Below are 25,219 nucleotides of genomic sequence, written 5' to 3' on the forward strand. Positions count from 1 at the left end.
TTTTAAGTACCACGGTTTACTCTTCCAGATTATCTCTTGTGGTCCCCTGCATTCAAAGGTCAATAAAACAAGTTTAAGATTTGAATTTTTGTTACAACAGTTATACAAGGCTTAGCTGATACATGTACTTTAGAAGAGCCTCGTGATAACGTACCCAAGTTTCCGAATTTTTGTCCTGAACAATTGTTTTCCATGCAATACCTGGACAATTTTTTTTCTGCGCAAAATATAGACGGACGAGGTGAAGAAAAATAAACAAAATAGCAAGAAAAAGTGAAATATATTAATAACAAATTATTAGGGCTAATTAGTTATTAATATTATCTGATTTCAGTTGTTCTAGCCATTTTGTTTATTTTTTCGCCATCTGCGCCGTTAGGGTCAGTCTGCCGTCTACATTTTGCATTTGAAATAACTCGCTGAACCAGATCCGGTAACACTCATCGGTTTACAGTCGCAGTGGTTTTGCAGACAACCTCGTTCCCAGGGCTTTTCTCTTTGAAATTGCAGATTTTTTACTAATTGGAAAAGTTTTGTAAGCTGTACCAAGGTGACACTTTTGCCTCCCGGGGCCAACTTCGTTTTCAGGGCTTTTCCTAATTAACAAGGGAAAACCCCAATAGATTAAGAACCCGACTGGAAAAAAATTGTGTTCACCCTCCTCTGTTCCCAGGCTCGCTCCCTCCCCCGATGAGAACATAACAACCTGAGCCCGCGATATGAGCTTCCTTAGCAACCGCATGTTGACGACCGATCATTGGCGTTCCAGAACACTATCATTGTAAAATCGAATTCTTCATCAATATAGAAACTTCTGCTGATATTCTTTTAACACATTTAAGTTTAGAGTTATGTCACTCAAGAGTTAATAGACTTGTTTAATTTCGCGAAAGGATGACTGCGGTCGCTAACACTTCTCTTCCACGGCCGCCCTTCGGCACATTCCGTCTCCATCTTCCCGAAGACTCCATCGCCGTGGAACAAAGACTGAAACGCCAGCAAGCGTCTGGGAAATTTCCAGGCACATATTCCACTTACGATATTCCTTCATTTCAAGAGAAAGACGAAGCATTTTTCCGCCGGTTTGCGGAAAAAGGAGAACGGCGTGCGGACGGGCCGCGACGTAGCGACACTCCGGTTGTAGATCCGATCAGTGGCTTCACTTCTGTTGGTGCTGACGCGGAAGATGGAAATTACACGCAAATAGAACCTCTTGTCAATAAAGATCATCGGCCGCAGTCAGCTACACCGTATGGTAGACCTATTGTATCGCCTATTCCGGACTTGAGGAGCCATAACGCTCCTTGGGAAACCAAAACTAAAGGTAAATATTTCACTTTATTTACTCATAAGTACAACATGTCTGTATAAAGGAATTATCAAAAGTTTCAAGCTCTGACGATTTTTTTGATTTTGTTTTATTTCAAAACAATTGACTCAACTAAAAGCAATTCTTAAGCCTCTTAGTAGCGATTATACCAGTTCTCTGAACTCGTGGCCAACTTCGTGACGAAAAATTGTTTCAGTTCAAAAGTGGTAGAAAGTGTGATCGAGGGATTCGGCCGCAAACTTTAGAATCTGTTGCGTTATTGGTGCGTGACGAAGTAAATCCTGTACACGTCACGCTGTCTTTTTTGTTGAACATTTCCCATGAGGACTTCGGAACTTCTCACAGGTAACCTATTTGCGCGGACAGTGGAATGGATAAAGTTGCCTGCAATTGGGCAGAGCAACAAAAAAAATTATGTAGACAAATTATTTAATCAAGGTTAATAAACACTTTCTTTGATTTTTTGCAGAACTAAACCAGCTTATCCAATCACCAAGCCAATTCCCAGGAACTACAGAAGCAAAGGAACTATCACAAAAGGTTGACCATGATCTAATTTATTATCTTATAATAAGTTTAGCTTTTTCTACAGTGTACTACCAGTATTTTGAGCTCAATCAGTTCAAGGATTCATCATTTCCCTGCAGAACAGCCCCTCATATTTTGCCACAATCTAAAAGCGATAATAACACTGTAGTTGAAATCTAATTTTACCTCATCAGTGTATAAATTTTCAAGCCAAATCTAACAACACTGATTATTGCAAAGATATAACTGAACACTCCACCCTCCTGCCCCCAAAACACAATCATTACCTGTTTTCTACATTGTATTGTATTCAGGCATTTTTTTCATCAGGCTTGATTGCAACTTGCAGTTGCAGGGAATCAATAGTTTTCTATTGCATACATTCGGAATAAAAACATAAGGATATGGACCCTTGACTGATATCCTTCGTCCCAAACTACATGTAACTGAATGCTTCACTTGATTTGGTTCAGTCTCGTATGCAAAAGAAATCAGTCATAGGGTTGGTATAATTAATTTTGTCTCTTTTGTGTTGTTCGCTTACATTTTCTATCTAAAAGTAACAAGCTATACAGTGTTTTCTGTTTATTTACTATTTTGCTCAAAATGTAAATACAGTGTACACAACTACACTGTATTAAAGTTTCTTATATGATAACCAGTCTCTGTGCCAAAGTAGGGCCTATATACACTGTATTTGGAGCAATTTCAATTTTAAAGAAAAAAGTCATTTATGCCTCTCTTGCCCAAAATCCTTCAAATATTCTATAATTTTTGTGTCAGTTCATTTCCCATTATTTATCATATGGCCTCTTGGAGTTGTCTGGTATTAATACATGGATGGTTTTGAAGGTATATTTTAAGATGGTTTGTTAAAAGGTCACACAAAATCAGTATAGATAATGTCCCCTATTTTAAATTTGAGGCTTTCTAATTAAAAGGAGGTTATGATATCTACCACCAACCTACATAAGTCTGGTGGTTACACAGAATTTCCCATTTAAGTTAAATAAATGCAGTTTTAAGGTGATCATATACCTTTAGAGGTGTCTTGTGTCCAGGCGATCTAGTGCGTCCAGTTTAAACTGTAGATACCTAAAACCCTAGTATATCAAATGAGAGCTTATAGCACTGGCTATCAAACTATAACAATAACTTTGAAATGAAATAATTTTGTCAAATTTTTCATGACCTCTAAATGCGAGCATCCAAATCATCTTTTGAAAGCTACAAGTCAAACCTAATTTAATTTGCTTCTCAGTTTCCGGACCCAAAGTGCTAATAAAAGGTGTCTGCATTTTGCCGTATTCAATTGTAGTGAAAAGTTACAGAACATTTTCGAAATAGGATTAAAAAAAATGTGGAGTGATCGTGCAAAAAATGCTCCCAGAGAAAAACTATTTCAAAAGAAAAAAAATTGCAGACATACTTTTGTTGTTATTTTGAAACTAGCTACTGTCCAAATTTGAAGGCAAATGAACAAATTATAATTCCTTTTGAGTTTTAGCTCTTTAAAGTGTCCCCTTCAAGTGAAAAAACTGATTTGAGAAAACAGTACTGTAAATTCGACAATTCATTTTGCTTCAAAATTCTTGGTATAGTTTGATAGCCAGCTCTATAAGCTTTAATTTGATATGGGGGTTTAGGTATCTACAGTTTAAACCAGATGCGCTACATCGTTTGGACATGAGACACCTCTGAAGGTATACTGTAACCTTAAATAAACTAATTCTTTAACAGTATTCATGTGCTGTAAGATAATTAACTACAGTGGAACCTCTCCTTAAGGATACCTCTTTAATATGGACACTAATCTCTATTACAGACAGTTGACTTGGTCCCTGAGAGACTGAAATCTATTTAAATTAAGCCTACTTCTCTAAAACGGACACCTTTATAATATGGACACTTATTCCTGTCCCCTTTGTGTCTGTAATAAAGAGGTTCTGTATATGTTTTCATCAATCAAACATACGAAATTGCACAATTTTTTTTTCAAGGTTCCAACCAGTGAACTGTTAAAGAACAAAGAATGGCGAGACGCTGTGGCAACCAGAGCATTCTATACATCAGAGACACAAAAGTACCTCTATTTTCTTTTTCGTATACGATACAATTGTGTTTATGAGCCGATAATGCAAAATTTAACAGACAAGTTTACATAATTTATGCAAATACCAGAGCATTTACAAAAAAAATTGTATAATTTTATGAATTACTAACTGTAAGTCATGAAATGTGATTTAAAAGGGCTAGGGTGTCACAGAAGGAAGTTGGTCCCTAACATGAGCTAAACATGCTTTATTTATAGTCACTATGAGAAATTACAAAAGTACCTGAATACGGAATATTTTATGAGCCGTGTTAATTGGCCTTATTCACCTATGATACCACTGAAAATTTTCTAGGTCTTTACCGGTTACCTGATAATCACTTTATAGTATTGGTAGAACAGTTGTGTTCCCTGTACAGTAAGTTATTTTGAATGAAGATAAGCCTCTCTTTAAAACTTCTGCTTTGAGGGTCCCTGGCCAGGTCTCCAAACACCCTTCTTCCAGTCACTCTTGGAGACATTAAGCAGTACACTGTACATTAGGCTGGAGCAAATTAAGCTAAGGGTAGTGAAACAAAATTGTTTTCCTATTCAATTTAGATTCTGACTAACGTCCATTCCAACTTTCTGCCCATTGAGTTCTAGAGGATTCCTTCCCAATCCTTGGCAGTACCTATGTTGTTGTTTTTTGTATGCTATATTCAGTATCCACTATTATGAAATTTCTGTCTTATAAATTTCTTCCATTTAATGAGCCTCCTCACAAAAGCATTAATTTTATCTTGCTAATTTCCACTGCTTTAAGTCTTCTCTTTTAGTTTCCTCTTGTTGTTGTTCTTTTCTTTTGCTCCTGCCCAACAACTCCCCTTTGAAGTCTTCTTGTTACATTGTCATAAAAAATTTGGTCATTCAAGATTTTTTCTTTGGTTTCTTTTGACACATGAAGGTTGTACAGTGGAGTTGACTGGAACTCAAGAATTCCACCATCTGTTCCACCGCCACCCACCACCGTTGAGTTACAGGCTGACATGGTGTCATTCAGATTTGCTACAAAAAGATATGCACCCAGGGCTGATCTTTGGCAGGTAAAGTGATACAGTCATATTTAAAAATAAAACCTTCTATTTAAAACATACTTAACTTTTAAATTTTATATAAAGTTTTGGCACTGACCCTTTCTTGATAGTGAAAAGAAGGGATGTCAGAGAATTTACTTACAGGTGTATGTCACGAAATACTCACAGTGGTGAATGTGGCAATTTTGACAAAATCTTGGAACACAATTTTGGAGATGGTTAGAAATCCATCAAAGAAGGTCTGAATGTAGTATTGTTTTCACAAATGCATTTCAGTGACGTGTACTACATGTATAAAGTCAAGTTTAATATAAGCTTCATTTTTCCTGGAAAGCAGGCCGGTTACAAATACTAATATCAGTTGCTCATCTTGGTTTTATGTGTTTATTTGCCCAATTAATATAACAAAAATAAAGCTCAATCTTGTGGTATAGAAAATAAGTACATCCTTGCTCTTTCTTCCAAACCATTTGCTATTATTGCATACATAAGCTTAAAGTTTATAAGTTTATTGCAAAGAAGTACCTGGTATATGTAATTGTTAGATTGGGTTATTCCAGAAAAAATCCACACCCCCCCCCCCCCCCCTGACGGATGGGGTCGTTTTTTAACCCCCCCCCTCTCCCCTGGATCTCATGAAGCACAAGACCCCCCCTCCTGTCTGGATTTCCAAAACAAAAGACCCCCCCTCCCGCCTGGATTTCCGGAAAAAAAATGTTAGGCTTAAATTTAATTTATTTTTAATATAAAATACACACAATCACGTCTAGAAAATGTTCTTTTTTAATTTCTAAAGCTTCTGCTAATATTAAAAACTCTATCGAGTGAAACTAAAAAAAGGAAGGAGCAACAAAGCGAAAAAGCGAACAAGTTCATCCTTTGTGCCCAATGGACAACACCCATGGAATCTTAAAACGGCACGCAGAAAACACACTGGCTGCTTGTTCAACTGTGCTACGGACGATGGGACTTCAGAGAGGTTACCACTGTATATGTTGCAGGAACCCGTCCAAGAACTTTCTCCTTCTGTTGCTTTCGCGATAACTTATGTTTCCAAAAGTTTTTTCGAGGTACAGATGGCTACAAGTTCCTCTCGAGTATTTTCGACGAAGAGGGAATGTTTGGACCACAATTATTTGGAATTATCTTCTTCAGCTAATAGCTCTGCATCCTTGCCTGCACAAGTAAAAAATTCTTCCGCCTGACGCAGTGGAATCCACGCTGAGAATGCAATGGCGGACGTGAAATTACACAACAGTGGCGCGCTGGGTCTGGTACGAGTAGAAATGTGTCAGGCGTTTCAAACTCTTTGTTGCAACAATGTTGCGATTGCCTGATTTCATACCGTGGGGGTCTGGGTACGAGTCTGTGTATTATGGGTTATGGGACTCAACACCCACATAGCCGGAAAGAGCACACCGCACTTTCCAACATTTCCAAGTTTGGTGTTAATCAAGCTAATATTAGGAAAGATACAGCCATTCAAAAACTCCAAATTTTACTAAGAAATGTATGGAACGCCGGACGTGTGTCCGGCGTTCCATACATTTCTTAGTAAATTTTTAAGTTTTTGAATGGCTGTATCTCGCCTAATATTAGCTTGATTGACACCAAACTTGAGGATGTTGTAAAGTTCGATGTGCTCTTTCCGGCTATGTGGGTGTTGAGTCCCATAACCCATAATACACAGACTCGTACCCAGACCCCCACGGTATGAAATCAGGCAATGGCTCGTTCTTTACAATCTTGTTGTTCGCGTTTTCTGTTATAAAAGGACCTGCGAAGGAACTTAGATTATCATTTATTTTAGGTGAGAAATATGTGAACAAAATATTTCTATTATTTTCAGGGTCTGAGAGCGCTGAAGTGTCACCGAACTAAACGTTCGAATCGCGTGAACTATCGGTCTAAATGACTCCTGCAGAAGACTTTCCTAAGTTCAACCTCCCCTCCCGCCTGGATTTCCAGAGTCTTTGACCCCCCCTCCGGTGAGAATTTCCAGAATCCCATCCGTCGGGGAGGTGTGGATTTTTTCTGGAATAACCCATTGAGCAAAAAAGTGTACATGCAATAAGTATACATTATGCATTTGTCTTTTTTATATGGCTCAACACTGACGGTGTATACATCAACAATGATGAATACAAATAGTAACTTCACCTTAGATTAGGAAGATGAAGTTTCCCTTGGTGTATGCAAAATATGTACATACAACATGTGATACAGACAATCTAACTGGCCATTGCCTATCCTATTTGTAGAAAAAATATTAATAAAACAGTGTATTACTATGTTATGGAGCAATAGTGATATAGGATTACAGGCTGTTTTACAGGCTATTTTTCAGTTTGTTATGAGAAAATAGTAATAAAACACAACACCTTGTTTTATCTTGCTCTAAAAGAGGCTTAAAATAAAAATAAAACACAAATAAAACAGACTCTCTATTTTTTCCCTATCAGGTAAAATAGGAATAAATATAACTCATGTATTGATATGGCTAACATCAGTTGTTACCTGAAAATTCCACAATATATTCCCATTGCAGCTCCAAAAATCACAAAAATTAATATTGAATCGACTGATCACAATCTAATGTTGTAAAGTTTCGTCCTTTAGCTTCTTGTGTTGTCAAAGTCGAAGAAAGAGATTCTCAGTCATTGCTTGTCTTCACATTTTGTGAAAATATTTGTAGACCCAGGAAATCTTGTTTTGTTGAGATTTTATGTGACTGATCACTTTCTTTGCAAGAAAAAAATATTTAGTTCTGTTGCCTTTGAGGTGAGGTTTATAACTGCATTGCCATGTGACTCTGTATGGTTTATGCATGATTGAAAGGTGATTTCCTCCACGACTGCAAAATTGGTGCAATTAGCCTGTTTGGTTCCAAAGCAACCCCAATTATTTTTAGTGAATTGTTTATTATCCTATATTTTGATTAATCAAAAGACCATGATTTGCAAAGTTCTCTCTAACAACCTGATAAGATTCTCATTACAAGTTTGTCTAAAGATCATCATGTAACATCATTATAATAATTATAGCCTTAAGGATCCTCAGCATGACAAAAATCATTGAAAGGATCCTCAAAAATCTTTCCAAGATCCTCTTTGTCTCCTTGAAAGGATCTTCTTTAAATCCTTCTAAGATACTCATCAGATCCATGATGACTGTTAAGGATTTTGGGAAAGTTCTTTGAAAGAGATAAAATAAGATCCCTTTAAGATCCTTGTAAGATCCTCATCAAACCTTCGAAGATTCCGAAGGATCCTGACAAAGATCTTTCAAGGATCCCTGATAGGATCCTTTAAAGATCATTGTAAGATCCTCATCAGATCCTTAAGGATCCTGACAAAAATCTTTTATAGGATCCTTCTAAGATCTTTTTAAGAACCTCGTAAGACCCTTCAGGATCCTAAAGGATCCTAACAAAGATCTTTGGAAGATCCTTGAACAGTTTTTACCAAGAACCTTGTAAGATCCTCATCATATCCTTGAGGATCCTTAAGGATCCTGACAAAGATCTTTTATAGGATCCTTCTAAGATCTTTTTAAGACCCTTGTAAGACCCTTGAGGATCCTTAAGGATCTTGATAAAGATCTTTGGAAGATCCTTGAACAGTTCTTTACAAGAACCTTGTAAGATCCTCATCATATCCTTGAGGATCCTTAAGGATCCTTAAGGATCCTGACAAAGATCTTTGAAAGGATCCTTTAAAGGATCTTTTTCAAGATCCTGTAGGATCCTAATGAAATCTCTGAGGATCCTGCAGGATCTTTTAGAAGATCTTTGAAAGGATCCTCATCAGGATCTTCAAGAGATCTTTATAGGATCCTCAAGAAATCCTCTAGGATCTGTGAGGATCTTTAAAAGATCCTTGTCTTCAAGGATCTTTAGAAGACCTTTGCAGATCTTGGAGGATCTTTGAAGATCTTTGAAGATCCTCCAAAGATTTTCACCAGGGCTTCCCTCCGTTGAGGCTTGTTTAGTGCTTTAAGCTTCTTTCTTAACTGGCCTGTTACCCCTTTGATCGTGAGATCAAGAAAGGGACAAGAGCGTACTGTTTTAGGGGCATAACTTGACGCTGAGTCAGACACAAAGTCACTGAGACCAGGGCACCCTGCTGAGACACATAAACGTCCGCCATTATGCTTTCTATTTCCCCTCCTACTAAACCTTACCTACATTCCTGGATGTAAACGTGCTTTTTTTTTCTAGTACTCAGTACACTAAAATCTCTCGTTTTGTCTAGTAACAACTTCGAACAATGTTATCATTATATTTAAAAACTGATCAATACAAAAGACTTAGTTTAACTTGTAAACAACTCAGCATACTACAAACAATGTTCATTAAAAGAGTTTAGGCTCTGTCCTAATTAAAGGGTTTTTTGTCCTTCTTCTAAAAACATTTCAATATATCAACAAAGTCACTATTGCTCCAGCAACTTTTAATTAGCAATACACGTTAATTTTTCTAATACAGGTTTTATTACATGTAAATAGCACTCTCGTGTAACTCTTCTTTGCCAATATTTGTGAATTAGCAATTTGGAAGCAGACCACACAGCTGGGATTTTGTTCAGTCAAGAAATGGTCATTATGTGCATGGACCTATTGATTTGTAAGTTTCAAGTTTAAATCTCATTTGTACATGTACTCATTACCATGCAACTGGTTCTAAAATCGGGACTTTATTTCAATTTAAATGTAGTTGGCGCAGGGCACTTACTGCCGTGACACTTTCCACTTCGAATTGGAATTTAAAAATGTTGTTTTTTTTAGGAGGGGGGGAAACCGGAGTACCCGGAGAAAAACTTTTCGGAGCAAAGACGAGAACTAACAACAAACTCAACCCACATATGATATGACACCGAGCCCCGGAATCGAACACAGGCCACATTGGTGGGAGGCGAGTTCTCTCACCACTGCACCGTCACTGTTCCCCCAAAAATTAGCCTCGTAAATTTATTTTTCTTTTACTTCTAACTTAACTTCGTAACTTGAATATTTCAATAGCTGCAGCCCAAGCAAAAGGACAGGACACATACCAGGATACAGGTTTGTTAGCTTCTTTATCCGAGAGCAACGGCCTCACCATTCATCACCGACAACCTTAAATGTTGTTGTTCTTTAGACGGAGAGTTAAACGCCTCAACGTTGATTACTGGCGAGATTTCAAGTTTCTTCTTAGAAACAGAATGGCGAGTTGTGATGTTCTTCTTATAAAGGCAAAATTACTTTTTCTTTCATCGTCAGCGAGATATCATGTTCTCAGTCTTTCTGCAGACAAAATCGTCCTTCGAGACTAGGTGACATTTGACCATCTGCGAGATGTATGTGCTGTTGTTGTTACACTGTATATACACTTTGTACGTGTAGTTGCATAGTCAGCCAGGAGTATTCATAATAAAACTACCTTTGTCGGACTCCGTCTGGAACAGAAGGGGGTCGCCCACCTTTGTAACTACTGTCACCGTTTTTCTTCGCCAAGATCCCGTATTTCCCCACGCATTTCTCCCTCATAACACTCCGTCACATGTGAAAAGGAATGGTTCGTTTATTTCGTTACAACCTGTTTGTCCTTTCTTGTTTATAGCGGACACTCCTCAGGTTATGGAGAAAGAGATCATCCAAGGAAACCATTCACTCCTATTGCTGTGGTACGAGCTTCAAAGCCGAGATATACAGACACGGCAAGGTAGGTTGTACTAAATGTGATATACTTCTAAATGAATGTAAATATACGAAACATATATTTTGAACTGCGGATGAAAGATCAAAGAAAAGAAAGATCTTCGCAGTTAATGCCGAAATCGTAAAATGCCACAGGCTTTCTTTTCGCAACTGTGCATTAAAGCAGACACGCTGTTGGAAAAAAATGGTTAAAAAAAGAAATATTGAGGCGGGCGAACTTATTCCTCTCTAAAAGAGATTGTTCTGTATAGAGCCAGTATTATTATGTTAGTCGACGTGCAGTTTAGTAGAACTACGTGGATTTTTTATTGACTCGTATTTTGATCCTTTTTCTAGGCGTGGTAATATTCCTGGTTATACTGGTTGCGTGCTGTTTACAGCTCATCACCCAAGTCACAGTAGAGAACCCGATCCTAAGACTTGTACAACAGCAAGAGTACACAGGTGCGTGCATTCCTAGGCATTCTTGATCTAAAGTTGATTTAACGCTAGAGGGTCCAAAGTTTGTCGAACCCGCATAGCTAAGGAGATTAAACTTTGAAAATCAAGCGAGAAAGAAGTGAGAAATCGAGAAAGAAATTGATCTCAATTACTCACATTCCCGAAAATTTTCCTTTTACGTACATGTAATTTCGCCCTTCCATAAAGAGGTCTTTAAAAAAAAAAACAAGAAAAGGGTTTCGCGAATTACTCCAAAACGTAAAACAAAATATCGCTTCAGGAAAAATTGCAAACTTTTCTGTCTGACATGTCACTTAAATTTCTGTCTGTTTTTGTTTTTCTACCTCACAGGGAACTCAAAGTACCGTCAAAAGTTCAGTTGTCGCCTTTCAGACATCAAGGACCGATGTCAAAGATGGTGACTTTGACACGCCCTTTTAATCCATTCAATAAAGTTGACAAGGCGGCCAACATCAGTTGAAACTCTATGGAAATGGAAAAAGCGTCGAGTTGAGTGTGGATAGGCTGGTGTGCACTCGTAATAATACCATAGGCAAAACTAGGATTGAGGAGGTCTCGTCTGCCGGAATAGAGTAGTGCTGGCAGGGAAGGAAATCAAGTCGCATTCAGGATTGAAAAAGCGTTAACCTCGATTACTCACTTATAGCAGACTTAAGTGTGGAGTGCCGACAGATGGCTGGCATTTCAAACTAAGGGGGCGAGGGTTGAGCCTGATAGATGGAAATGTTTCCTTTATGGTTTCGTAGCTTCATGCAAACTTCAATAAAAGTCTTAGCTTTCTATCGCCTCATGAAGCAGCGAGGCATAGGAAGCTGGGATCAGTTTTTCAATCTACAATGGGGACAAGGTTTAACCTAGATCAAATATTTCTTTTTTTTAGTTCAAGGCAAGGCCAATTAGTCTAGATAATTGTGAAGGAGAGCTAAAAAAGCGAGAGACTTCAGCTCTCGTTTCCAGATCCTTTCGTCTCCCACCTCTGGGATGAGGAGTTGAAAAATCCTGGGAACGAGTTTGAGCTTTCCCTCTGCTCGTCCACTCCAAGTTTTCCAGTTTTGAAAAAAGAGACTGCGACCAGTCTACTGCTCCTTGGTTTTAGCAGCATGTGATTTAACTTTTACAGGGATCATTGAGTTTTTTTTGTTTTTTCCCTGCTGTATAGACTACGAGTTTGTGGTTATATTTCTTAAAAGAGAAGTTCACACATTGCATGTTCACGGATTGTTTTTTTAAGAGTGAAAAAATTTGAAATGTGACACTGGCCTTCTTTGTAGCCTTTCATTTGACCGGTTCGTCATTTATATACTCTATACGTAGCCGTTCTTTGTGTTGTCACGCAATGTTCCTCCCCACAAATGTGCGGAGAAGCATTGCGTGACGACAGAAAGAACGGCTGCGTTGGAAACTATCATTCATATTGCGTGACCTGTGGTAATGCGAGGCATGAATAAGGACCCAACACATCATATACATGCAAAGTAGGCCAGTGCTTTTTCACGTGTTTGTTTATAAATTTAAACTTTGTAAATAGCACTAATGGTTTTTACAAAAACTTATTTATTGAATACCACATTAAAAACTCTATTAAGTTATAAGTAAACTTTATTGAAACCACCTTGACCGCCTTTTTTCTGTTCATCACACGCGATCTATAGTTGGTTCGTTGCTTCTAGCAACTGGCTTCTTGTGCTCCTTCTCTCTCATATACACTTATTTACAAACTTTTCGCCGGATTTTGTATTTTTATTTTGTTTTCACGCATCGTTAAACGGTTAACAGAATGATAAGACAAATAGCAAACCCAACTTAAGCTTTAAAAAAACAACTCAAAGAAAAAGCAGTTTAATGACCTTGTAACTGTCATAGAACGGAGAAATTCACTTTTTTGTCACAAAAAGAAGGAAAAGAAAACAAAAAAGTTCGCAACTTTTTATTTTCTCAGTAAAACATTTATTTTATCAATCCACATGCCATTCCTGTTTCCCTGTAGATCTTATTGTCCGCATCATTTCTTCGCAGAAAATTTGGTTAAAACCTTGCATTTTTATGACCTGTTGAATGCAACAACGTTTGGTTCACGGTCAAGGAAAGGGGGCTCTGGGGCCGGCCAGAGTTGTTACGGCAAAGCAAGAACCGAGAATTCAGCGCCGCTTGTTGTTTCCTTTACTGATTTTCTTTTTACTGTGTCAATCCTCATTAGTTTATACGCAGTCCGTAGTCCGCGAGTGTTGTCCAATACACACGAACGGAATCCAATGGAATGGATTGGCATTCCATTGGTACACCATTGGTGAATTGCATCTCATTAAGGGGACTTAGAATATTTTCGCTACGGTTCGGTTTGAGTTCAGCTGGATTCCGTTCGTCCATTGGTACCAATGGTACGATTGGTACCAATGGAATGACTTGGCATTCCATTGGAACACCATTGGTGAATTGCATCTCCTTAAGGGGACTTAGACTATTTTCACTACGGTTCGGTTTGAGTACAGCTGGATTCCGTTCGTCCATTGGTACCAATGGTACGATTGGTACCAATGGAATGACTTGGCATTCCATTGGAACACCATTGGTGAATTGCATCTCCTTAAGGGGACTTAGACTATTTTCACTACGGTTCGGTTTGAGTACAGCTGGATTCCGTTCGTCCATTGGTACCAATGGTACGATTGGTACCAATAGAATGACTTGGCATTCCATTGGTACACCATTGGTGAATTGAATCCCATTAAGGGGACTTAGACTATTTTCCCTACGGCTCGGTTTGAGTACAGCTGGATTCCGTTCGTCCATTGGTACCAATGGTACGATTGGTACCAATAGTGTGATTTGGCATTCCATTGGTACACCATTGGTGAATTGCATCTCATTAAGGGGACTTAGACTATTTTCGCTACGGTTCGGTTCGAGTACAGTGGGATTCTGTTCGTCCATTGGTACCAATGTTACGATTGGTACCAATAGAGTGACTTGGCATTCCATTGGTACACCATTGGTGAAATGCATATCATTAACACATGTAAGCCGTTTGAAACTTGAACGAATGGTCGATTGGTACCATTGGTACCAATGGTACAAATGGTACAAATGGAAAAGTAGTCAGTCGATTGGTTAACCATTGGAATCTGCATCTCTCGGTTTTGGTACATGGATTAAGGAACGAGTTATATTCTGTGTGTAGCGCGTTAATGTTTTGGTTCATGGATTAAAGAACGAGTTATATTCATGCGTAGCACGCTTGTTTCGGTTCATTGATTAAAGAACAAGTTGTATTCATGCGTATCGCGCTTGTTTCGGTTCATGGATAAAGGAACGAGTTATATTCTGTGTAGAGCGCTTGTTTCAGTTCTTGGATTAAAGAACGAGTTATATTCATGCGTAGCGCGCTTGTTTCGGTTAATGGATTAAAGAACGAGGTATATTCATGTGTGGCGCGCTTGTTTTGGTTATGGATTAAAGAACGAGGTATATTCATGTGCAGCGCGCTTGTTTTGGCTCATCGATTAAAGAACGAGGAATCTTCATGTGTAGCGCGCTTGTTTTGGCTCATCGTGCACTAAAGAACGAGATATATTGATGTGTAGCATGCTTGTTTCGGCTCGTGGATTTAGGAACGAGATAGATTCATGTGTAGTGCGCTTGTTTCATGTTGTTTCGGCTCATGCATTAAAGAACGAGGTATTTCGCTTATATATCAAGGAAGACTCAAGTCATGACGTTTGTCTTGAGATCCAGATTCCAATGGTGAACCAATCGACTGACTACTTTTCCATTTGTACCAATGGTACCAATGGTACCAATCGACCATTCGTTTTGGCATGGCTTACAAGTCAGGTAATGAGATGCAGTTTACAAATGGTATACCGATCGACTGAGGAGCTTACCATTTGTTCCAATGGTATGAATCAAAACCAATCGACTGACTACTTTTCCGTTTGTACCAATGGTATCAATCGACCATTCGTTTTCGCATGGCTGCCAAGCCAGTTAATGAGATGCAGTTTACAAATGGTATACCGATCGACTGAGGAGCTTACCATTCGTTCCAATGGTACGAATCGTAACCAATCGACTGACTACTTTTCCGTTTGTACCAATGGTACCAATCGACCATTCGTTTTCGCATGGCTCACAAGCCAGTTAATGAGATGCAGTTTACAAATGGTATACCGATCGACTGAGAAGTTTACCGTTCGTTGCAATGGTACGAATCGTAACCAATCGACTGACTACTTTTCCATTTGTACCAATGGTACCAATGGTACCAATCGACCATTCGTTTTTGCACGGCTTACAATTGTTAATGAGATGCATTTCACCAATGGAATTCCGATCGAATGAGGAGCTTACCATTCGTTCCAATGGTACGAATCGTAAGGCGTCTTTGACAAATCGTAATCTTTTACCAATGGTACGATTGGCGAGGGTGTTTTGACGATTCGAATCCGTTTGTGTATATTGGACATGAGTGTAGTCCGCGTTTTATACCTCAGTCCGTGTTTATACCCATGCAGTCCTCGTTTTGTACCTCACTCCGTGTATCATAGTCTGTCCGTTGTGACGAGAATAACAACCAAAACACACCAAAAGGAGAAGAAAATATCGAAAATATAAAAGTTGGATCCTGACTCGAACTTGACTCGTGCTATGGATAAACTCTTATTGACAAGAGGTTCACACGGAGACTCGGTGCGCCAGAATTCTTTTGATCGAGCTTTGTTTCCCGCCAAAACCCTGGTTATAAGCCCTGAGCGTATAACACTATGTTAGCAACTCTGTGGCCGTTTTCACACGGGTGACCGTATTTTGGTGCAAGTCTTGTACCTCCTCCAGAAAAAAAGCACATGTTTTGGACGCAAACTGTTTCCACAAACTTCCAGGCTCGGTGTAAACACCCAGTTTAAATTGGCAGTAAAAGTAGCGCATAATCACGTAGATATTGCTATTGCTAGAGTTCGGATCCGTGTAAATTGTTGTATCAATACGACGGGAATATAGCCTAACTGAGATAGAAGCACCAAACACTGTGATAGTAGACACATTTCTGGAACCACAACTGTTGTATCCTGGAGGGCTTACTGTCACTTGGCTAATTGCTTGTTTTCAACAATGCCAATCTGTACTGAATACAATTACAGATATGTTGGATTGCACTTACAGGTGAATTAATAAGAGTTGCAAGCCAAAATGAGAAATAAAACACAATTTTTCTACCACTAATTTGTTACGAAACTGGAGACTCAATACCCGTGGAGGTTGGGGCAAGGCCCATTTTGCGGTGTCGCGGGCGGGCGCATTGCTCTGAAGGATCCATCCCTTACCCCTATCTCCGGTTACCGCGTTCGATTCGGTATTTTAAAGCGTATTAAAGACAGCCGGTCAGTTAATCAGTCAATGGCCAATTTTATTATTTACCTACTATACCTTTACTTTGATAAGCAGCACATGAAATTCTACCTTCATCCTCTCTTGTTTCAGCTTAATTAAAGTAAACTCACTCTCTGGCAGCCATACAATTGACAGATATTGTTACCAAATCAACCAATTAAACAACTACTTCTGTTAGCTACATAAATTTTCATCAGTAAATCCAAGTTAAACATTATTTTGGGAATTATAGGACTATGGGTAGTTTGTCCATTTTCTCTCATGAGCTTTATGCAGAAAGAGTTGCCAAAAATATTTGCACTGAAATATTTATACTTTTTATTAACATCCGTACAGGTTATTGTAAAACGCTCTTCTGCTTCCTTTAAAGCAACTGTTTGAAAGCAACCTGCTACTGTCTTTAGCCGAGGTACAAACTTCTCACTCAAGTTGTGTCACTGTGTCACCATTTAAATGAAAGCTTGTAAACAATACTTTATCTAAAGCCAGTTTTCGGTATAAAATATCCATTAAAGACAGAAACAGTGAAACGTTGTCAAAAGTGAAAGGGCTAAGGCTTAACTAGGTACTCGCTGTTTTCAAAACCGCATTTATTTAGCAACTTGACGTATATACAAAATTCTTTTATGCTCCCTGTTTCTAATAGTGGAGCAATACATCCTGTCACTTGAAAAAGTTAGCGAAATTAAACCATGTATTGCAAAGTCTATACCAATTTGTCTTTTTTATGAAATGAAACCTGCCATAATTCATATTTGACCAAAAACCTCCTTGTAAAAAATATTAAACAGAACGTAAAATCTACTAACGAACCACATATATCAGTCCGAGGCAACCCTACTACAATGATGACTACACTAACGTCAGCAATCCAAGGGACGACAAAATTAAACACAAAATCAAACTTAACATATATACAAAATACTTTTTCTGTTTCCTTAATCTATAGTGGGAGATGACATCCTGTCTATTTTTGCTAAAGAAAAGGCGGCTAAAAATAACGCATCGACTACATTTAAAATCTACACTATTTTGTCCTCTTTGGAAATGAAAACACCTTACTACAATTCTCTATAATTACAACTCAATCGTGATCGAAATTCAAGTAAAAGTACAATTGAACTCAAGGCATACTATAGGAAATTTAAAAACGGAGCAACAAAACCCAAAGGGACGAACATTTTCTTTTAGTACCTTTGCATGATTGTGGATTACCAAATACATTAACTTTTGTTAGTTTGGAAAAAGCACTGCCACTACCTTATTAATACCTTGTAAGAGTCAGAGGAAAACAATAACTTCCACTATGCAAAATTGAGAACTCTAAATGCGAGCGGTACAATATCTACACCCCTAAAGGGTAGAACAGTTAGTTCTTTTGATTTTTTGAAGATGGTCTCCCTAACAGGAGAATTTCTCGTGTCTCAGTCCTTTAGTCAGTTTACAATTTACATAAACTCATCACGTGATGGAACAGTACTCTGTTGTTGAATCTAAACAGACCGTTACCTATTTCATGCTGGCCAAGCTACAGTTGCTTTGTGACTAGCTTTTGATGCATGTCACTTTCCAAACAGACCACGAAAATCACACGAACGTAAATAATTTAATTTACAAATCTGCTAAGTTAATGCCTTCAGTTGAAGTGATATAGTGTTCAAAAGTCCACTTTGGTTTACTGTTAAATGTACTTGCGTCCTCTTTCCAAGTCCCAGTTTGTCAGGTATCCCTTGGCCAAGGCGAGACGCCTGCAAATAATAAACAAAAATTAGAGTTTAGGGTCAGTGTTCTGGTCTACTTTTTTGGACATAATTCAACACCCTTTCGGATAACTGAGGGGAAGGAATAAAGCTAGAAGGGACCAGAATGTTTTCTAATAGCTGGTCTGATAACAATAGCACAAACTTAATGAACTGGTCCATTAGGCGTCACTCAAAAGCTTTCACAAATCAATACTAATTCCTCACGGTACATAACAGCCTATGCTGGATAAGAGATGCGCCAGACTGAAGGGGGAAGTCAACAATTGGACTGGAAAGTCTGAAGTTTATTTCCTGTGCCTCCACACGCATTTTTCAGCAAAAATGGCCTTAAAACTACTCTGGAAAAGGCGTATCAAGTATCTCCACTAAACGTGTTTAGTAAATGGAATCAGTATGTTATTCAGAAAGCAGAACAAACGCAACGTTGCGTTATTTTTTCACTTGCCGATATCCTATTATGATGTTTATAAATCGGAATATGAATAGTCTAATAACAATGAACCTTTAGTCTCCTGTGTCAGAGCCATAAACGTTTCCAACAGAATGGAAACGTTTTGTTGAAATTTATGTACTCAGCATCCGCAATGATATAATGCAAGGATAAAACTAACCTTTACTTTCCGAAATCAAATGACATGTTGTCTCCAATCAGTATGAAAGGCGCCCAGTCCCTCACATCAGAATAGCCATTATTTCTCATCCATTTCATTGCCTGGTGTAGGCATTCACTGGCACTTTCCCCACGAACAAGGTGCTCATAAAAACGCGTCATCAGTTTTTTTGTTGCTTCGTCTGGTATGGCCCATAAGGCCACCAACACAGAGCGTGCACCGGATCCTAAAAAAGCTCGAGCGATTCCAACAACTCCCTCAGCTCTAACCTGTCCTTGTGCGCTGTGACAACAGCTGAGTACTACAAGCTTTGCACGCAGTTGAACTTGCGAAATGTCAGCCATTGTCAACAGGTAGTCTCTCTCGCTTGGAGTCCCGTTGGTTGGGCTTGGAGGAGCAAGAGCAATTTCTCCCCTTTCGGCATCACCATGAGCAGCAAAATGAATCAGACTTACAGAGCCTATGTTCTGAAGAACCGCTTCCTTAGTTGCTTGCTTCCCTAATAAAGGTTTAGCTCCGATTAATTTTCCGATCATCTCCGTTTCCTCTCTTGCACAGGGCAAACGAGAAAGGACCCCGAAGCGTCCCTTGTAATACACGTCCCTAACGTCTGGTTCACCCACTATCAGTGCTCCAGTTCGACTATGATAATCTGCTGGAGTGTCCTGAATGATCCCGAGAGTCGTTAAAGAAGGAACAATGCGGATCCTGTAAGCATCTGATAAGTAGTTTCCCCTTTCATCGATTAATGCTGCAAATGGAACTTTGTACAAAGCGCGATCAGGAACAATCAGGAGTTCAGGTTCGTCAAGAAAGTCAACCAAAGGAGCGATTATCATTTTGTATTGTTCGGCTAGCGAGGGATCTGGTTGCAGGTTTATCTTTTCTTCGTCCTCTACTAGGCGGTAGACTGCCAAGCTTTGTTGGTCTGCTTGTTCATGGCTGGCTGTCAAAAATGACAGCGATCGATCTTCGCAGTGCTCTTGAGGAAGAACTTTAAACCTTCTAAAGCCATCCTCCCTAAAAACTTGATGAACATACCTTTCCAATCCCTTGGTGACAAAACATTCGTTGACGTTTATGTTACGAAATTCCACTGGTTTACTTTCTTTAAGGACCCACAAAAACATACATGGGCCAAAATATGAAATGTATAGACAACTACAGTTGCTTTCTTTCTTCACGATCCTTTCAATATTGGCCCATGACGGTGGATTGACTGACAATTGCTGTTGAGCAGAATGGTGACTTGAGATTAAGTCTGCCAGAGCTCTGGCTCGTCCCAGTTCTAGAACACATATAGCTTCTTTCTCGTTTTCAGTGATGCAAAGCAGTGTGCTGAGTAAGTGATAGGAATAACTGTGCGTTTCAAATAGTGATATCTTAAATTGATCATTGTGTCCGAGAAAACTTCGCATTTTCTCGTTTTTGTTTATGCTTGCAGAGAGATTCGAACATATTTCATGCATCTTTAAATCTTCACCTCCTTCTGAAATGGCGTCGCATGCAAGTTGGAGGTGCCACTCAGCCTCTGCACTTATGTCGCTGATCGCTCTGCTTATGGCAAGTGCCTTTTCATGATGCTGCTTTGCCTCAGGATGTTTACCAAGGGAATAAAACAAATTTCCAAGGTTTCCATAACACCAGGCTATTCCTTGTTTGTCGCCAATTTCTTTCTTTATCACGAGTGCGTTGTTAAGATGTTCCTCAGCCTTTTTATAGTCACCCAGGGAAAGACACACAGCTCCCAGGCGTCCGTAACTCGTGGCTACTCCTCGCTTGTCGCCAATTTCTTGTCTTATCGCAAGTGCTTTCTTTTGATATTTTTCAGCTTTTCCATATTCAACGAGGGATTTAGACACAGTTTCAAGGTTTCCATGACACGTTGGTTCTCCTATTTGTTTGTCGCCAATTTCTTTCTTTATCACAAATGCATTGTTTAGATGTTCCTCAACCATTATATATTGACCCAGAGAAAGAAAAACAGTTCCCAGGTTTCCATAACACGAGGCTTCTCCTTTTTTGTCCCCAGTTTTATTTCTGATCGCAAGTGCTTTCCTTAGATATTCTTCAGCTTTTCCATATTCACCGAGATATTCGGACACATTTCCAAGGTTTTGGTAACACGTAGCTACTCCGCTTTTGTCGCCAATTTCTTGTCTTATCGCAAGTGCTTTTCTTTGATATTCTACGGCTTTTCCATGTTCACCGAGAGATTCAGACAGAGTTCCAAGGTTTGCATAACACGTGGCTTCTCCTTGTTTGTTGCCGATTTCTATATATATCAAAAGTGCGTTATTTAGATGTTCCTCAGCCTTTCTATATTCACCCACGGAATGACACACAGTTCCCAGATTTAAATAACACGGGGCTTCCCCGTGTCTGTCGCCAATGTGTTGTTTTATCGCAAGTGCTTTCCTTTGGTATTCTTCGGCTTTTTCATATTCACCAAGAGATTCACAAACACTTCCAAGGTTTCCATAACAAACTGCCTCTCCTTGTTTGTCGCAAATTTCTTTATTTATCAAAAGTGCGTTGTTAAGATGTTCCTCAGCCTTTTTATACTCACCCAGGGAAAGACACACAGTTCCCAGATTTCCATAACACGTGGCTTCTCCCCTTTTTTCGCCAATTTCTCTTGTTATTGGAAGTGCTTTCCTTTGATATTCTTCAGCCTTTCCATATTCACTGAGACATTTAAAGACAGCTCCAAGACTTACGTAACACATGGCCTCTCCCTTCTTGTCGCCTGTTTCTATAAAGATTCTTAATGCTTTGTTATATAGCCCTTTTGCGTCTTTAAATTTGCTCTGAAGTTGATATAATTCTGCCAGTTGAAAAAGCACCTCGCCTTCTTGTGCTCTTAGACTAAGGCCGCTAAAACAGTCCAGAAGTTTTTTACCGCATTCTATCGCAGTTTTTTTATCGTTAAGAAGTAAACATGCCTTAAACAACACACGGTTTATGGCCGCGTAGGCTAATTCGAATTCTTTTTTGTCGGCTACGTTTTTCAGGAGAATCAAACATTCCTGGCACAACTCGCTAGCTTGTAGAACTCGACTTGTGTTGAGAAGAAAGCGGGCAATGAGTGTGCCAATAGTGATGGTCCATATAATTTCATCTTTGTTGTCCATGACGGTCTTAACTAGAGACTGGAGAAAGAAAACAACAGTAGTCTGAGACTGTTTTTTATATTGAAACACCAGTGTTGAGAGGCCATCGTGTTTTGTAAATGCGGCTAGTAAAGTCAGTTTTATCAGGACGTGAAACGGCCACTTGTCATTTGAGCGAGCTTTGATGCCGAGCCGCGAGACTTGGCCAAGCGCGCTCAAGAGTGCTCAGCAGGTTCCGAGAACGCGGCAGCATTTCTATACGATTTTGAAGCTATTTTTATCAACGAAAAGGTTTCGCGTTTTAAAATTGATCTCTACATATATAATGCCAACGTACCACTGCGACTAGTGGGCATGGTTAATTGTTTACTGGTAAAGCGCGGGGCCAAAATTTGTCCGATTTATTAATATATAAACTGTTGCAATTCAGAAAACCTGTTGTACTGCAATAGATATTCGATAATCATAAATCAAGCCGATTTTCGACAACTTACTTGCTTTCTTAATGAAATCAGGCCAAATCAGCCCAATAGACCGTTACGCTTAAATCAACTCAGATGATGGGGTAAGGAAGCATGAGAAGGACAGTACTGGCTTAATTAGGAAGACTGCCCCAACTTAACTTGACTAGGACTGTATTCTAGAGTTATATCGCAAGAGGTGATGTTGATGGATAGGAGTAGTCACGTCTGGAGTAGGTCACAAACGAGCCACATTTTACCGTCTTTTCTAGGACGTAAAAAAAGAATGTTTCGTAACTATTTGCAGTACTTTGATGTAATTAATTTAATATATTCCTAGAAGTCATCTTTAACATAGTTCGAATACTAGTCTGTCATACTATAAGGAGAATAGGCGTGCAGTAAAAAAAATTTGATATGGTTTTCCAATTGCAAGGTGTTATCGATGGCGTGACACGAGCACTTGCCCATACTCTTTATGTCAATTTTAAGGACTGTTGGTATGAAGAGAGGCTGAAATTTTTCAGATTTCCCAAACGAGCGTCACTGGTATATGACGAAACCTTGTAACAGAGAGCCTACTGAGCAACATGCGAAAAGGGGACCTCCATTGAATTTGAGTGCGAGGCAGGGAGGGCAAATTCTCATGGCGACAGTGTGGTTCCGAAAGAGGGAGGGGATAGGTTTCACATAAACGAATTAAGAAGCCGAAGTCTCTTTGAAGGTCAGAAGTGTCAGCAAGAACAGTGTTTTGATTTCTCAATTTTCAGGCATTACTGTTTTTTACAAATGTGAAAGTAGGAGCTCCAACCGTTACTGATGTGCAAAACCGAATAAGTTTTGCGCAAGAAAAATGAAGACAGAGTAAACAACGCAGATGGATACACGAGTAGCTTTCGAATTTGATGCAGTTTTCTTGACATTAAGCGAAATCTCTCAGAGCAGGATTGCCCATTAAATGCACGTTTTTTGAGAAAAGAGTTGACGGACCCAGTCTCACTGTTTGCTTGGCTAATTGGAAAGGGGGAGGGGGGGGGGGGGGGAGCAGGAGACTTGTAGCCACTGATGTGTGACTACTGAGGTGCATGGTATTTAAAATTGATTCCCAAATGTTTCGCGAGAACTAGAGAAACAGATTACTGGCAAGCAAATAAATAAAGCATCATTGAGTGAACTCGAAGCTCGAATTATTAACACTTCCCATTCAGTCTCAATTGCCACTGTGATTGCCGAGTTATGGCGCGAAAAGGAGGCAGCCATAAAGCATTGAATGTTTTGGATATGTTCTTGATTATGCGCAATATTGTAGTGATGTGGTGTTGTGTATTGTTAACGCTGTACTATTTTCCATTCTCTACTTGTAAACCCGTTAAGAAATAAAAAGTAAAATCCGTAGATAAGAAATAAAATTTATATTTCTGTCAACATGAGCTCGTCTACCGGCAACTCAAGATTGCTTACTTTTGGGGATATATCCCGAGATATTTTAATATTTTGGGATAAAAAAAATTAGCGTGTAAAAACGCTAAATTAGTTCGTTTATTTGATACATTTACACAAGTCCTGTAAAGTTTTTAACCTCTTTGGTTACATATTTTTACCTACATATATTTGTATAATTGATGTAACGTTTCCTCCTAGGACTTAGCATAGGTAGATAATTAGGCACAGCTTACGTAATCCTCGATTCATTTCAGAAAACCTTCTACCCTTTTTATTAACGCTGTTTAGACTCAGTTTAGTGTTTATGTATATATTTAATGTATTACATGTTTTTATTTTTCTTTAGTCGAGTGTTTTTAACATGAGCCCCTGCTAAAATTGAGTACTCGTCTTGTGGGCACAATCACTCCGACAAAAATTTCCACCAAGTTATAGCCTCAAAAGCTGAAACCAAACAGTATTTTGAAGTTGCGAAGGATTTGCTGTGTCAGCTGAGCCGAACAGCGATTTCTCGTGTGAGTGTTTCTTCGTTTACTTCACAAGCAATTTCACCATCTTTCTCGGAGTTTTGACAAACGCATCTAGTGCCTTGTTGCCTGCAAGAACTTTGGATCTGTTATGATACTTCACGGCTTTTTCAGCCAGCTCTAATGCTTCTGAGAGCAATTACTTTTTACTACCTCCATCGTTTTGTCTACAAGAGAGAGAAAATTCCTCGAGACATTTGATTTGCGAGCTCGATTTTCTCAGGTGGATGCCTCCATCTCTTCAAGGCGAGTCGAGAACTCTGTTTAATTGTTGCGAGAACCAGTCTAAGAAAATACTGTTTGTCACTTCCGAGCCTTTCCTAGAATACGCGACAATACAAAAGTCGAGCGAAATTCTTTTTTTGCTGAACTGAAATTTGCCAGTTCATAAGCAAAATGATTAGCAGTAAAATTTTTGCGCTAACCATTACAAATCTTGACAGCAAACTTGGTTGCCTTCTTTGTGTTTCCTGAAACAGCATTATTAATAACTTGGTGTACTTGTGAGTTCGTTACTTTTTGAAAGCGCTCTGCCATTTTTCGTCCCGATACACAAAATTACCTATCTCGCAGGATATCTGTTCTGTGCGCACGACGTATATTGAGTTCACCATGACCATATTTGGGCAGCGTTACAAGGCGTTGAATAATAATTTTTATGATTCATTCAAATTTAGTTTGTCACATTTTCAGTTTTCAGATATATTTTTTAATGATTTTTTTTTAATTTATTTATTTTATTCTTTTCAATTTTTTTCTTGGTTTGTAAA

At 38.9% G+C, this 25,219-nt stretch overlaps 2 protein-coding genes across 2 annotated transcripts; one reads left to right on the forward strand and one right to left on the reverse strand.

Moving 5' to 3' along the window:
• The first annotated feature begins 743 nt into the window (after positions 1-743).
• Positions 744-12,759, forward strand: LOC146457567 (protein SPMIP7-like). The gene is made up of 9 exons (XM_085091819.1): positions 744-1,324; positions 1,800-1,870; positions 3,859-3,941; positions 4,858-4,996; positions 9,535-9,611; positions 10,007-10,048; positions 10,587-10,688; positions 11,021-11,128; positions 11,477-12,759. The coding sequence occupies exons 1-9, from the start codon at positions 895-897 to the stop codon at positions 11,604-11,606; spliced, it is 1,182 nt and encodes a 393-aa protein (XP_084947945.1). The 5' UTR covers positions 744-894; the 3' UTR covers positions 11,607-12,759.
• A 5,118-nt stretch (positions 12,760-17,877) lies between these two features.
• LOC146457568 (tetratricopeptide repeat protein 28-like) lies at positions 17,878-21,316 on the reverse strand. Its single transcript, XM_085091818.1, has 2 exons — positions 18,906-21,316; positions 17,878-18,279 (listed from the first exon to the last, which is right to left on the reverse strand). Exon 1 carries the CDS (start codon positions 20,861-20,863, stop codon positions 18,908-18,910), a length of 1,956 nt encoding a protein of 651 aa, XP_084947944.1. The 5' UTR covers positions 20,864-21,316; the 3' UTR covers positions 17,878-18,279; positions 18,906-18,907.
• Between the last annotated feature and the right edge of the window lie 3,903 nt (positions 21,317-25,219).

Source organism: Pavona decussata, unplaced genomic scaffold (assembly GCF_977016875.1).
Source record: "Pavona decussata unplaced genomic scaffold, jaPavDecu1.1 SCAFFOLD_240, whole genome shotgun sequence".
In the NCBI taxonomy this organism is placed as follows: domain Eukaryota; kingdom Metazoa; phylum Cnidaria; class Anthozoa; order Scleractinia; family Agariciidae; genus Pavona; species Pavona decussata.